The sequence below is a fragment of the Ammospiza caudacuta genome, chromosome 16 (genome assembly GCF_027887145.1).
Source record: "Ammospiza caudacuta isolate bAmmCau1 chromosome 16, bAmmCau1.pri, whole genome shotgun sequence".
NCBI lineage: Eukaryota > Metazoa > Chordata > Aves > Passeriformes > Passerellidae > Ammospiza > Ammospiza caudacuta.
The window spans coordinates 10529735-10545410 of record NC_080608.1 but is presented as its reverse complement, the minus strand read 5'-3'; the positions used below and the strand labels follow the sequence as shown (position 1 = coordinate 10545410).

Here is a 15676-nt window from a genome sequence, read left to right as displayed (position 1 = left end):
TTAAATAATGTCAAAGCATGATCTTGTAGCAGGTTTGCTAATAGGAATCACCATTATGTTCATGTACAAATGTAAGCATGCTAGCAACTATCAAAGATTAATTTTCACTATTTATAAGACAATATTTTTAATAACAAATATATGTATTTGCCTTGGCAGTTTTTTGTAAGTTAGTAACCAGTGTTCAAAACTTCATTTCAATATAAATTAGGAAAGAATTTTTTTTTCATATTTATGCTCATGTCCTGCTTCTGATAAGCACTGCAGGTGTTTATCAAGCCATACACAACCTTGGGAAAAGTGCTCAGGTGCTGACTTGGAGCTGGTGTAAATCAGCACAGCTGTACCCACACCACTAGAGCTGCCCTTTTATATCTGATCAACACCTGGCTCCAGGGAAGGATCAAAGGGGCACCTCAGGGACATTATAGGGTGAGCAGAGAACAGCTTCTGCATTTTAAACTGTCTCATGCTTTCTCTTTTCCTAGGGCAATGCAACCTTTTTCTTCTTTCATACAGGCCTTTTTGCATAGTTTCACTGTTTCTTGTAAGGTATGAAAATGTTCCACGCTGCCTGTAAAAGCTTTAGAAGATTTAAAAATAAATTGTGGCCCAGGCTCAGTGCCAAGATAACTGTGTGTGGCATAGATTCACACTTTGGGTCACAGTGAAGAGTGGAAGGTGCTTTTCCTTCTGCGTGGGAAATTCGTGCCAATTTGTATGTAACACTGGAGCTTTAAATATTTATCTATGCATACTAATGTCCCAGTATTTGCCAACCCTCAGAGGGAGGATGCAGCATGTCCTGTCTGATGTGTCAGGTGCAGGTGATAATCTGGAGAGGATAGAGAGTGGCTGGGAACAAGTGTTACACAACGTGATGATTCTCCCTGTGAACTGTACACAAATGTACACAAATCAGCCTCTCTGGTAGAAATGAGCTGGCTGCAAGCTCTGCTATCCTGGAGCATGGCACCCAGACAGGCCATTTGCTGGGTTTGGCATCAGGGAACATCTGGAGCTTTCCTCTCCAGAGGTTCCTGCACAGGCAGTGCTTCCCACAAATGTGAGTCCCTCCCCACAAAGTGCCTCAAGCTACTGAATCCTGCCTCCCCATCTGCCTTTGTCCTGGGAAGGGTTTGGTTATTCCACACAAACTTGAACAGCACTGTTGCATCTGTATCCTCTATGGACTCAGACCTAGACCTCTTTTTTTTTTTTTTTTTTTTTTCATCATTTCCTTATCTATATAACACTCCCCTTCCTTAGAGAACAGGAGGAGAATAATTATATGCTAAAGATAGAGGTAAAAGCCTGTCAGAAGTAAGTACTAGCCAGCACACAGCTCCTGGTATTAGCTATTATATTAGCTAAATCCAAAGGGTTGATATAGGAGAAAACAGTGATGGGAGCAGAAATTTATTACTTTAGTGGAGTGGGAGAAGCATTATCAGCCTGCACAGTTGTATGCTCTAAAAGTACAGTCTCTGCAGTTAATTGTACTCCAGATAAATCTGGCAGGAAAAGATGAATAGTGCTGTTTACTTTTTAATTCAGTCTCCTGGGATGCTAGACTTCATTTGAAAGCCTCCAAATTCAACATATCTAATGGCAATGGCTTTGAAGTACTTTGTTCCAACTGTCATGTGTTTTGAAAAATATACAGAGAAGGAAATATCAAAAGTCATCATTTTTATCAATGGATAAGAGTTAACAAAAACATTCTTCATGCTGGTGCCCAAACTGTAAGTGCTGTGCTCTCTATGTCAGGGTCAGAGGAGGAAAGAGAATAATTAAATATTACTTTCTCTGAAAATACTCATCTCCCTTTTCCAACTTTACCATTGCTACCAGTTATGTGTATGTTTGAGCTTCCATTTCAATGATTTTTCAGACAGTGAAGAGAAAAGACAATGTTTTCTGCTGTATAAATAGCTCTGATATCAAATTAAAATCTCCATGACAGGTGTCATTATGCAGGAAGACTTTCAGGGTAGGTGAAGCAAAGAGTTCCTCTTTATATTATAGTTTTCTAGCTTGTGGAACAACCTGTGCCTGACACCTTGATTTGTTGAGCTTCACCACTTTCATTCTTCTTCTATTTTTTTTTATTATTAATACAGTTGACTAGAAGTTATTTGTGCTAAGGGACCATTCCTACTGCTTTTACTTTGTAATATTACTCCTGCTACTGTGCTCAGATCCAGTGACATGTGCTACAACCACCTGCATGTTGAACTACCTGCAACCCAGGCATCATTCTTCCCACACACCAGAACAAACTACTTATGTTCCAACCTAGATGACATTTATTGCACGTAGAAAATAACAGCAAAGCATAAAATAAATATGGGATAGTCAAAGCTATCTGTTAAGAACTGGGCTTCTTATTCTTTTAGGTGACTTTGAAAATCATGACGCCCATGAGACAGAGAACATTGTGACTTCCTTTGCCTCAACATTCCCTTGAACACAAATTCAGAATATTTACTGAATGGAGCACACACATCCCAAGTGATCAATTCTCCCTTGGCTCCCACAGCTAGGAACAGCAGGAGCTGTGACTCTGAAACATCCTAATCTTCATGTGAACTTGCTATGAAAGGACGATGGATCTAAACCACAGTCCCTGTGGCCTTTAGGAATGTTTATTCATTTAAACCAACGAATCCAGGTTGGGATTGTTCACCAGGCACCAGAACCTTGAGCCCAAATGGCTCTGGGAGAGGCAGGATTCGGCAGAGCTGAGCTTTGCAGGGTGTGCTGAGTGTGAGGAGCATCAGGCTGCAGTGTGGGAGGCACGAGCAGCCCTGCAGCAGAGCTGAGCACACCCTGGGCTGCAGCTGGGGATGCTCTGGGAGCCTGACATGCTCTCCATGATGGGGCTGACAGCTGGGCTGAGGTCAGCCACTCCTCAAGGGTGAAGTGCAGGGCTTGCATCTGTCCTGCTGTGCCTCAGGGGCTGGGCTCTGTGTGCACAATGTGCTGGGACACAAGTTTTGGTAAAACACCAGCACACAAACACCAGGCCACACATCACTGGGTGATTTTAGGGTAGGGAATTAGTCACTTGAATTTTTTTCAGTTCAGCAACCTGATTTTCCAGCAATTAATTGGGAAAATGCCAGATGGGGATTTATTTAACCTAATTTTAGATATCCATCAGAGTAAGTCATGAATCAATTCAGGCTCCCAATAGGCATGAGAGAGAGGGACAGGCATGACCACATCTTACAGCATGAAGCATCCTGCAGGCTGCCTAAAACGAGGTGATATGAATTCCTATTTTCATATACACACAATATACTGAAATATTTTAAAGAGTAATTAGCAAAATTGAACCCCAAGGAAAAGCCTGCATTGTACCATAACTGGAAGGAACATGAATGCATTGGCTATGCACCTTCAGTCACCCTTCAAAAATGGGAGCCTTGAGTATCAAGCAGCCTCCCAGTTCTTACTCTGACCTGTGAGGTGGTGAAGGCAGTATTAAGCTCTGTGCAGACAAGGCTTTGCATTTCTGGAGAGCTGTAAATTAGCTCTGAACCCGTTGCCATGCTAACACCTGTTCTGTGTGTTGCTATCTCATTATTTGTTTAATTTCATAGTGTCAGGCCTACGCTCCGTGCTGAATATTCCCGACTCAAAACATTAGTCTCTAATTGAAAAACCATTACTGCATATAAAGTTACAATAATCACAGAAGCTTTAATTAGTTGAGCAAATGAATAGCAAGTAATCGAACTTACCCAACAGACTCTTCCCTCTACTTAGCTTTTGAATTCTATTCATTTCATTCTGGCAAGGAAGACCTAAAATATAATGTATAAGAATCAGTTTCCAGATGGCACGGGACAAGCTCTGTAATGACTGGCTTCACTGCTGACATGAAATGTGGGCTACTGTACACCTGGGACTGAGAGAAGCCCATATGCTGGTACTGTACTGCAAAACAAATTTATGTCATTAGCTCCACTAATTAAAAAAAAAAAAAAAAAAGAAAAAAAAGGCAACACACTGTAGTTGAGAGTAGTGTTTGGGGGCCATTTTAATTGTTAAACCATTCTACCTCTCTTTTCACCAAACTGACATCATGCCAGCTCCCTGATTTATGACTTGTTAATTGGCTAAATTCTGTGTTAATAAAAGAGTAAATTCTTGAGCTTTCTGTCAGCAACAGAGCTTATTTCTAGACTGTGTGCAGTGACACTTACTACTTTATTCGCTTTAATGATCAAGGGATGTTAACATAGGTCATCTATGACAATAAACATGGTTCCAGAATGCCCTTCACACTGGTGCTGAGCAAAAGGGCTTTCAACACACCTGCCTGCCAATAAGCAAACTCTACAGGCAGGCCCCGAGACACAGGGAGAGCCAAACAGCTCCTGTTTGCATTGCACATGGCCCAGCTCACCTCCTGGCTTCTGGAAGCAGTAGCACCACTCGTTGTTGGAAAGCTTCCCGTCCTTGAAGGAGTCGCAGGAGTTGAAGAGCGGTTTGACACACGGCTCGTACTTGTCCAGGTAAATGGCACTGATCTCCGAGGGATCCAGCAGCAGGTCATAGTTCATGTCAAGCTTGTTGAACATCCAGCCTAAGGAATCCTTACAGATTGGTAGGATGCTGGTGTCAAATCCTGTAAGAACACAGGCAAATATTCCCCAGCTGAACCCCAGTGTGCCCCCAGCACAGGAACCACTCTAAGGTGAAGCCCTGCCAACTTTTATTTTGTGACAGGACTCTGAACTTTGAGCTGACTTGCCCAAAGCAGAACAAAATCCTATGACTGAACTCACTGTGTAAAGCTTAAACCCAAGCACAGCTACAAACCAGAGCACTACTCACACTCTGTGGGAGCTGTGAGGTAGAGAGGGCTGAGGTTCAGAACTGGTTTCTGTAATTTAAAGTTATCTCTACTCAAAAAATTCTTGCTTTTTAATTTTCTTCAGTCCTCAGTCCAAGTGTCTTGGCCTGGTTCCAGGAAACTGAAATGTGATGAGAAAAGGCTGCATCCACCATATTTTCAACCTAGACTGTATCAGAATGCAATTTAAATCCTGTTTCCCAGACTCGTTTCTAGTTGCCTGATCACATTCTTTCCTGCTGTGCTCTTACCTTCTACCTCTCATCCTTGCTTTTCACTTTTCAAAGGCCTGTCTGTGGTTTGTGACAACAAACTGCTTTGATCTGGACTGTGAGCTGTCTGGGGGAGAGAAGAGGTGAAGTGTCTCTGTTCCTCACATCACTCTGAGGGCGGGCACAGCCTCAGCTGGAGCTGCCCATGCTCTCGTATGCTGTACCAGCACCTTCCTGCAGCAACACAGGATTCTGCTTCTCCAGCGCTTTGGAAACCATCACCATCATTCATTTTAATAGCCCAGATTCTTCAAAGACTGCAGCAGCAGCAGTGGTTATCACAGAAAGCCCAAGTCATGCATATAGATACCCACTGTGTATATGAGAGACACGTTCCAGGATCCTGCAGTCTCCAGAAAAAACAGTGGTGTGGGGCACTATAAATCCACACTGTCATGGTATTTTTTCAATGCTTAGACTAAATTCCAAGTTATCTACAATGTAAGGAAGTATATTTGTAATATAGAGATAATAAATCTGATAACAAGGGTATTGGTTTCAACCAGGACTCAGAAACATGAATCCATTGGTTGGGGATTTGCAGGGACAGAGGGCTCCTGACACCCCTGGTGCTCACACTGCTCCAGCTGGGAGCAATAACCTGCCTGTGCACTCTCACTCTGCTTTGGGCCATGTAGAGAAGCCTGATGAGCTTTTTCCTTCAGCTGCAACTTTCACTGAAAGAGGTTAGGCTTAGCTTTATTTGCTGTATGTGTTCCTTTCAGGATGCTGCTTTGTTGAAGTGAAAGCTGAGATGTTGCTGGAATCATGCTGACAGTTTGCCCAAGCTCTGCACCCTACTTGCTATTTTAGGCATGAATCCAAAGGAGAGCAGGGCTTTTTGCTGGAAGCTGTGGTTTTTGTATGCAGCTGTGGCTGAAGGTTGTCAGTGACACAGAGGGACAATCAGAAGGGTTAACTAATGGGAAGGTTTGTGTCATTCATAATACATGTTTCTCTAAGGAAGGAAGAAGGTAAAACCATTTCCTCAGGGCTAGAGCAGCTCAGAAAGGGAAGAGAGAAATCATGCTGAACATTTCATCACATTTTTATGCTGTTATCTCCCATAACATTATCTAATCATGTTTGAGCACAGTGAAAAAGAACAAGGCTGTGTGAATAGATGTAGGGGAGAGCTGCTTGCCTTTCTGAAGCAATTAGAAATATTCACTTAAATAATTGAAGTCATCTAAAGAAGGCAAGCAGGATTTGGTCACTGTGCAATCTTCTGTCAAGTGAAAGGATTTAAGACTCCTCACCTTTGCCTTTACAGAGCAACAGGAGCAGGGCACCCAGTCCTGCCCTGTGCAGGTGTTTGGTGCCAGATTCCCCAACCCAGGGCACGTTAAAAGTAATCAAACAGGCTGGAGTGGATCATTCAGCTGCAGGGTGGAGCTGGGATCAGCTCCAGCTATCCCAGTTTATCAGTTTTCAGGAGAAAAAGAGTTAGTTTCCAATGTCTGCTCTTTTTCTGCAGAGAGATGCTCTCTCTGACAATGGATTTTACGTGCTGTGGTCACATTGCTGCAAAAGATGAGCAACTGCAAGGTGTGCTGTATCATCAGTTGAGTATGGTATGTGTTGCTCAGCCCTAATGGTCCCTAAAGTCATCTGTTAACTGGCAGGGACAAAAGCAGGGAGATCTGGAATGAGCATGCCCCTACAGTGCCTGTAGATTGTTTCTGAGACTTGTTGCCCTCCCTGTTGGGAAATCTCCACCTGTGTGTGCAATGGGGATTCACCACCAGCCCGTCCTCAGCATGGATCTGTCTGAGCAAATCACCAGCAGTGACTGCAGGGAGCACAAAGCTGCTCTGGGACCCACCAGCAGGGCTGGATGGGAGATACAGCTGGGAAAGGTCATTGAGAAGACAGTTAATTACAATAATTGAAGAGGTTTTGATTATAATTTCTTATTAAAAAGAGAGCTTTCACTGTTGTGACCTGAGTTCCAGATTAGATTCATTAAGAGGCTGGTTTACTAAACAGTGCTGGATTACCCAACAATGTGGCCTGGAAGTCCTTAAATATGGAAGTGGTAGGTGCGACAGAAAATCCTTACCTAGATGGTTATTATCAGTGGAAAGTTAATTCTTTCATTGTCCCCCAGTATGTTGTTCAAGGTAAACAGCAACTCCATATTGTCTCCTGGTAAAAGGTACTGCCCATAAATTGCATTGGCAGCCCAAACCTAACAACCCTGGATGTTCTCAGCACCCAGCACCAGGAGTGAAAGCCAAATGTCCCCTAAATGTCCAGCACAGGCTCTGATTCATGGCATAACCAGGGCAGCTGATGGAAAATGGCTTTTGGAGCTCACTTACCTTCATGTGCTCCCACCAGCCTGGTGAGGACAAGTTGACTGAATTAACTTATTTTTAAACTCTTTTGATATACTTATCTATAAATATGATGAAATTTTCTGGATGAAACAAACCCCATACTATAATCCTGTGAAGAATTCAGTGCTTGGTTAACAGGCTGGATTTCCAGCACAACAGACCCAGAATAAGCAACCTCAGAGAGAACTCTGCATTTTCTGTTCATCAGCTCAGTGCTGCAGTGCCTCTGGTGAGAAGCAGGAGGATGGTGCAGGCTCCACATCCCTGTTGGCTCCTTGGCAGAGGCTGCCCACACAAATGCCAATTAATGTCAGCTGAGGTGGTGGCTGCTCTCATTTGGACACCTGCTCACAAGGACCTGGACTAAGACCATCTTGTTCCTCTTTGCAACTGACAGCTGTTCAGCATCCTGACTACTTTCATTCACTACAGAGCTGGAAGGAAATCAAGCTGGTGACCTACATGTAAAAGTCTCTCATCCCATTAAGACAGAAAATGCTCCACCTCCTCTGAACTAAAATGGAATTAAATTTAAAAAAGTCTTTAGGTGAAAATCCTTATTAAAATAAACACACCTTCTGGCATGAAAGAATTATTTTCCCCCTTCAAGAGCTGACTTACATCAGCCATTTTTTATTTTATTAAAGCATACCACAATTAAATTAACAGGGGTATAATTAACCTAATTTCCCCCATCGCTTAAAATAAAAGAAGGAGAAGAAGAAATGTTCCCCAGAAAAAAATCCTTTATATTGCATAGACCTCTAGTAAAAGAAAAACAACACCCACTCCAACCAGGGAGACTATCTGGATACAATATGGGGATGTTATGAATTATCAACAGGCTCAGGAGCAATTTGAATCTGATCTTGCTACCTAATTAGTTCCATTATTTCCCTATGTCAAAACATGTCCCTGAGTTTCTTACATCACTTATTGAGGAGATTTTAATTGCACAAAGCCTTCAGAAGACAAAGTACCTGGCCCATAGTGCTTTGCTGGGATCAGAGAGCTCAGGGAAAGAAGGTTTGAAATCTAAACACAATGATCTTCCTCCTCCTTTTCCTTTCAAGAGACTTACAAAGAAAATAAGAAGGAGTGTACTTTTTTTTTCTTCACCTGGGGGTGAACATAATACACTCAAAATGCTTATTTACACTCACACTAACATCTTGAAAAATTAATGTAGCACAGAGAAATCTCTGCTGGAAAACCTTCTCTGGACAGCTGATGCGTCCGAGGCACTGGAGTCATGGCATCCCACCATCTGCTCCTTCCACTGCCACGGGGGCACATCCAAAATGGATTATTTGGGGATGTTCAGCCTTTTCAAACCCTGCAGGCACAACCAAACCAGCTCAGTTTAATGAAGGGAAGTGTGTGGTGAGGAGGGCAACACAGGCTGAGCCATAAAAAAGGGCAATGTGTACATCAGTGTGGGCGTCCTGTGTGCCAGGATTCACAGACATTCTTTTCCACAGCTTGGGTATGTGAACTTTGCTTTGAATTCTGAGCCCTGTTTAAGGTGTCTTTCCTTTTTACAAATGTTTGAAGTTGGAGAGAGCCAAATACTGCTGTCCTCACCCTGTTTGTATATTCAGTGCCACCAGGGAGAATGTGAGCTGCAGAATTTGGCACATGCAGATTAATTCATGAATTCTGTTGCAAAACCTCAAAAAGAAAAACAAGCCCAAGTTTTGTGGCATTTAAAACTGGCTTAGGTATCTAAACTCATAAAGTTTCTTTCTTTCTTTTTAAATTGATATAGAAGAAAATAAGAAAATGTAGAAAATGTGCCAAACTAAGTCAACAGTCTAAAAATGAACATTGTTGAGATCAAGTGTTTAAAATCATCAAGCAGCCTTTCAAATAAAAGCTGCCAGGAATCAAACTAAACTAAAAAGAGATAACAGCTCCTCTGGGAATCAGCGCAAACACTGCAGAATTACCAGGAATATTTTTCTCACTGAAATTGCTTAAGGAGAAAAAACCCAAAAAACAACTACTCAACACCTTTAGGATTTGGTCTCTGGCAAGGTCACCATGAGGATGCCATGAATCATCTGCATGAAAACATCCTTTTGACAATCTGATAAAATGAGATTTCCTATGATTCTGTGCCTAAAGGACTTCAAATAAAGTTTAAAGCCTCTAAGGGTTTCTGTCATGGGGTTTGAAATGAATTCACATCTGGAAGCCATGATTAGCGGTACATCCAGTTGCTTTTTGCACTGTGGCTCGGATCCTCTGCATGAGAATATCTTTTTTTGGAGCACTGTTTCAGAAATAAGTAGGACATACAGTTTTAAAGACACTGACTTTGTTGTAAATACTGTGCAAAATAAGGGACACGTGAAAAAAGATCATTTACACAGAACATGACTTGTTTCAGCACAGAGTTTTAAGATGTGTGGGGGAATTACTGGGTTTGTCTGTAGTTTTGAGCAATACTGCCCATGGTATATTCTCTTTAGGAAGAGCTAATCTGCTGCTACCCCAGCTTAGATGTAGCAAAACATTGGGGCTGTGGAGACCTGGACCAACAGAAAATGCCCTCCCTGATGTGCTGGGTCTGCTCTGGTGCTCCTGTAGCCTCTGTGGTGTCATTCTACAGGGACATCAGCTGAAAAAAGCCATAAAAGCAGCAGCTGCTGGACCCTTCCAATTGTGGGTTTGGACCCTGGCTTTAGACAGCTCACCCCAGAGAATCAGTGAAGTGAAGTGAAGCACACACCTAGATAAAACTTGTGCATCCTGCTTTGCAGTCCAAGGGCCCACGTGTTTGGGGACACTGTTTGAAAGAATTAATGAGTCCTTACAGAAAGTGAATTTGCATCTTGTCTCTGATGAGCATGACCTCTTTAAATGCTGTTATCTGAATCCTTCCCCTCCCTGGTGGCTAAATGACATCAAAATCAGTCATGTTGGCTTAACCCACAGAGAGTAAATGTCCTCTAGACTGTTCGTATTCTTTCTTTCTTAAAAAAAATGCATCAAAGAAGGCAAAGATGGTGGTATTAAATACCCAGGACACAATGGGCTCCAGCTTTCTCCACCATTTAACTCTTCTAGCTACATGGCTCAGATGTGGATGTTTTGATTATTCTTTCCCTTACATAAACTGTTAGCAGGAATTTTTAAAGTAAAATCTAAGTGAGTTTTTTCCAACATTGGCATCATGTTCCCTATGCTTGTATGCCATATTTTCATCTTATGCCACTGACAATGTGTCAGAAAATACCTGGTGATAAAACTGGTGGTTAAGCAGTGACCAGAGTCCAACCCCAAGGAATGATTTGGATGCAGCCACGCTGAATTGGAAGGTGATGGAGTTTAACAGTACAGACACAAACTACACCACAATAATTAACCCAGCTCTTGAGAGAACTCCCTGAGCAGTTTCAGTTCCTCATACAGGGGTGTTCTCCATGGCCTTCAGACATTTATTAGCCTGATTAACTTGTGAAAGTCTCTCTGCCTTTGACTGCCGGTTTCTAGGGCAGTTTGGGGCAGAGAGAGGGGACAGAACGACTGCAGCTCCTTCAGAAAACAGCAGGATCAGGACTCAGGTAGCTGCTTATTCACTGGCACCTGCCTGACAGGATGTTGCAGCGGTGCTCAGTTAAATTCTCAGGTTGGAAGCTCCTACAACACCCAGAGTTGAAGGGGAAAGGGTTTCTTACTGCCTTGTGCTGTCTCCGAGCTCGTGGGTTTGATGACACGATTGGCATCCTCGTGCAGGGCTCCAAACCAGTCCTTCAGCCTCGAGGCCAGACTCCTCAGCTCCTTGTCTGTGCAAGCTAGGAGAGAACAAAGCAGCAGGCTGAGTCAGGGCCACCAGGGAAAAGCCTCTCCCCAGAGAGTCCATTAGGAAAATTGTGTTTATGGTTGTAAAGTTCTCCTCATTAAGAGCTCTGAAGGAAAAAGAGAAGGTCAGGGAAAAGGATGCAAGATAAAAAGAAAATGTAAGTCATGCTGAATTTTAAATTGTGCTCAAGTACTTCCTTGAAAGCTGACATGAGTGGTGATGGAAGAAGTGCCATGCAGAGCTCCCTGCCAGTTGGCAATTAGAGCTATGTGACTATTTAACTTAAATGTTTTCACCTTTTAGGATTTCAGAGAAAAATACCAGTCAAACAGATGGGGAGGAGGGACATCCTTGCCTAGACATGCTACTCGAAAAAGATGCTAGGGATAATTTATAACTACATTTGGCTTTGTATAAGGCTATTATCACAGTAATAGAAAAAATATATACTTATTTATATACAGAAAAAATTGTTATGTTGCTCTAGTTCTACTGCAAGTGAGATTCTACCACCTCTGAAGGTTGTCAATTCCATTTTGTTATCTTGGTAAAACATTTATTTTCTTATACATTTTACTGAGAAGTATCTAATTTTCCCAGAAATTTATTCCAAGAGATTAATGTTCAGCTGAAGCAAATATTTTTAGGGAAGAAAGCTGCCTTTGCAATGAATTTCTGTCAAAAAAAAATTCTTATTTCTGTATCATGTTTAGTGCTTAAAATTGACACGCTCAGGCAATTTTATTATTCCTACTGTGCACTCATTCTACATTTTAAATGACATTTCTTGAAATACAGAGCAAGATTTTATGCCATAGAGGCAGACATCCTTCACAGTCACAATAAGTCTTTTCCATCTCACTGCACATTATAATATTCCTCCTTCAACCTTATTGAAGAAAATTGAGTTCCACAGCTCTCCCAAGTTTAACTCACTGCTCCAATGACAAGGAACTTGCTGATATGTCACAGCTGTTCTGAGGATTTGTTTGTTCTCACACTTTAGTTTGGGACAGGAATAATTCTGAAGTTAAAAATAGAAATTATAGTATTTTCTAAATTTCAGGGGGAGAAAAAGAAAGATTTCTCCTTTTTTTTTTTCTGTAACACTGAAAGGGTTTGATAAATTTTCCTATGAAAGATAAAGATATGAAGATCAATATCCCTCTAAAGCTGAGTTCAGGTAAGGAAAAATCAGGTCTTAAACAAAAAATCCCATCAATGTAAAATAAATGGAGGACAACACAAAAATAATTGTAAAGTGGCCAACCTTGCTGAAAAAGCTACCACTTTATTTTCTCACTTGAATTAACATCACATTTTACTCATAGTAAACTATCTTATCTTTCCAAGTTGGGTGAAAAAAAAAAGACAATTCATTCATCCAAGAAATGAATAATATAGTTTTACTGTGCAAACATGATACTTATTAAATAATCATGGTGGCACATGGAGGCCAAGGCTGGAACTCTGGGCCACAAACATCCATTCTTGTGCCTTCTGGACAGGTACACTGAGCTCACAGACAGTCAAGGCCCAGGAAAAAGAAATAATAATAAAGGAAAATACCTTCCAGATTTTATTTTCCTGATTCAGATTTGTGTACTTCCAAACACAAAGCCAACCCCAGACACCACAGCAACCCAAAGTGAGCCAAATGCTGTGGGGGACACTGGATTTGCTCCCAAACTCCCCCTGTAGGAAGGCAGGAACAAGGAGCACAGCCTGTGCCCATCCTCAGCACCCTGCAGGATGCCCTCAGCAAATTAAGTCTCTAAAATAAGCTTCACAAAGTGGTCATTTGGTGTCAACTGACTGGGGTAATTGGAATCCATGCTTTTAAACTGCAATACAAACCAGGATTGAATGCACAGCATAGGTGGGACAGAAGTAGTTAATGAATGGTAAACAGAAGTAATTAATGGCAAATCAGACTTGGAACAACTTGTCTCTATAACTGAGCCAATCAAACATGTCAGGGTCTGTAAAATGCCATTTCTAATGAAGCCGTTACAGATTTTTCATGTTTGGAACTTCAGCCATGTTGAGAAACAGCTTTTTTTGAGGGCAGTGTTTGAGAGTGAACCCTGGGTAAATTTATTGTTTTTGTTTTTGCTGACCACAAACCCTGCAGATTTCCTTTGGAATTTGATCTGAGGCATGATTGACAGCAAGCCCAGAACTGGAGTTTTCTGCATTCTGGATAGATTTTCTGTGAATAAATGAGATATTCCTTGAGTATGCTGCTTAAGGATGATTCCACAGTGAGTATGAGGTTGAGGTTCTCTCTTAGGACTGCAGTCTTTCTTCACTAGAATAAATACTGTTTCATGAGTCAAACAGCAGCCAACTTTGCTATTAATATGGAGTGAATAATAAATTTCTGGACAAGACTTCAAAAATTTAATGCAAAGTTCAGTTAATTTTCTATTCAAGTATTTAATGCCCTCAATCTTACTTTTGCCTATACATTAAAATAGAGGAAGCATTCTTTTATTTTACATTTCTTGCATTAAATTTTATTTTAATGCTACCATGTCTGGTTAAAAAAATCCTGCCTTTCTACCCAATGGAACTGCATTCCATTTTTATTTATTTCATTTGAATTTCATTTCATATTAATTTATTTAATTATCAGAGGCATATAATAATTCTGTATTTTTTTGGTTTGGGGCACATTTGGGACAGGAGTTTCATACAAACAAAATCAGTGCTCTGGCATCTAAGAACCAGAGCACTCAATGTTTTATTTCTGGTGGTAGGGCCCATTAGTTATATATCAAACAATTAGCTTGGAGGAGCCCCTCATCTGAGATCCTTACATATAAATTTACATTAGTAGAAGTTATAAAGCATTTTTAAGAACCCTCTTCATGAAAAATGCAGTGCAAATGTACCTCTCCACTATTAATAGAAGTTTCAAGTCACATTTCTCAGATAAGAAGCACAGGGCTGTAGGAGGAATGGATGTGATAATGGGTCTCTTGCTATTTGAAGATTTATAAGGAGAGAACACCGGGGTTGCAAACAATATGGATATTGACATGACTAGAAGCACTGATTTAAAAATCCAGCCTGAAGAGAATCACCAAGGGAGGAGACTCTGCACAGCCCCTCTCTCACAACTGGAACCTGTCCAGTCAACTGTCAGCAACCATTTAAAGCTCTGGTGCTGTGAAACAGACCCAAGTGCACACACATGTAAATAGGCATTTTCACTGGTGTGTGTCTTCTCTGAGATAAGAGACCTGGGCTTCAATTCATTTCCTGCCCCTCTTAAAGAGAAAACAACCCACACTTCCTCACCCTTGCTATTTTACTGATGTCAAATGCCTTAGCAGCCATCTGATATCAGCCCCTGTGTGGCATTAATTCCTGGATCCTCCCCTGCTGATGGCTGTGATGATCTGCTCAGAGCCCATGGCTTTCCTGAGAGCAGCAGGGTGGGATGGGAGCTACTGCAGCCAGGGATGAGGAGGAAGGCTGGGTAAGAGCTGGGAAAGAGCTGGGTAGGAACTGGGTAAGAGCTGGGTAAGAGCTGGGTAGGAGCTGGGAAAGAGCTGGGTAGGAGCTGGGTAGGAGCTGGGTAGGAGCTGGGTAGGAGCTGGGTAAGAGCTGGGTAAAGCTCCCAGCCTGAGCCCAGAGCACAGTCCCTGTCCTGGGGTGGCACTGGGACCTGGAGCAGGGCAGAATCTGCCCCTTCTCTGAGTCAGCAGTGAGAATGCAGGGGAGGATATGAGAGCTGCTGGACCCAACAACATCCTCAGACCTGCATCTGCTGATGTGACAAATTATCCTGCAGAAAGTGATTTATTAACAAGAAGCCAAAGTGCAGATTTATTCCCGAGGGTGAAGCACTTGGTCCAGCAGTTATTTATTCCTCACAAACTGAAAGCACTGTTGCTAAATACCTATTTTCACCAAGCAGAAAGCATTAATCTGACCTAATGGAAAGCCATTAGCATGCTGTAAAGGCTCAGGCTTTTATGGGCCTGCTTTTGTTATGGACTTTTGCAGCACTACAGATACCAATCTAAATACATTGGTGGTGAAAATTAGCAGTATAATATTTAATTTCACTCTTTCAGATAGGGACTTTCAATAGTACTTAGTGATAGAAATCAACATTAAAACTGAACTTACCTGTAGATGTACAAGATTAAATCAATACTGAATCACATCCCATTTCTACTCCAACCTAGCAAAGCAATATTGTAAAATCTCCATCCACTAACAACATAAAACCCCCAAACCTCACAACTCCTACTGCAGTGAATTCTAAACAAGACTTAATACTTAGGAAGCCCATTCCTGCAGGATCATATTAATGTCTCACCTGTGCTGGAATATTCTGGCTAACAAGAAGTCCATATTGTCCAGGAACAAG

The 15676-nt window shown here is 41.7% G+C and overlaps 1 protein-coding gene across 1 annotated transcript in view; it reads right to left on the bottom strand.

Annotated features, from left to right (window-relative positions):
* The window catches only part of SPOCK1 (SPARC (osteonectin), cwcv and kazal like domains proteoglycan 1), a 264357-nt gene that overhangs the window by 6912 nt on the left and 241769 nt on the right, over positions 1-15676 (bottom strand). The window contains exons 7-9 of the mRNA XM_058815131.1: positions 11165-11281; positions 4418-4639; positions 3750-3812 (exon numbers count right to left, since the gene is read on the bottom strand). Coding sequence (XP_058671114.1) covers positions 3750-3812; positions 4418-4639; positions 11165-11281 — 402 coding nt within the window. The remainder of the gene's footprint in view (positions 1-3749; positions 3813-4417; positions 4640-11164; positions 11282-15676) is intronic.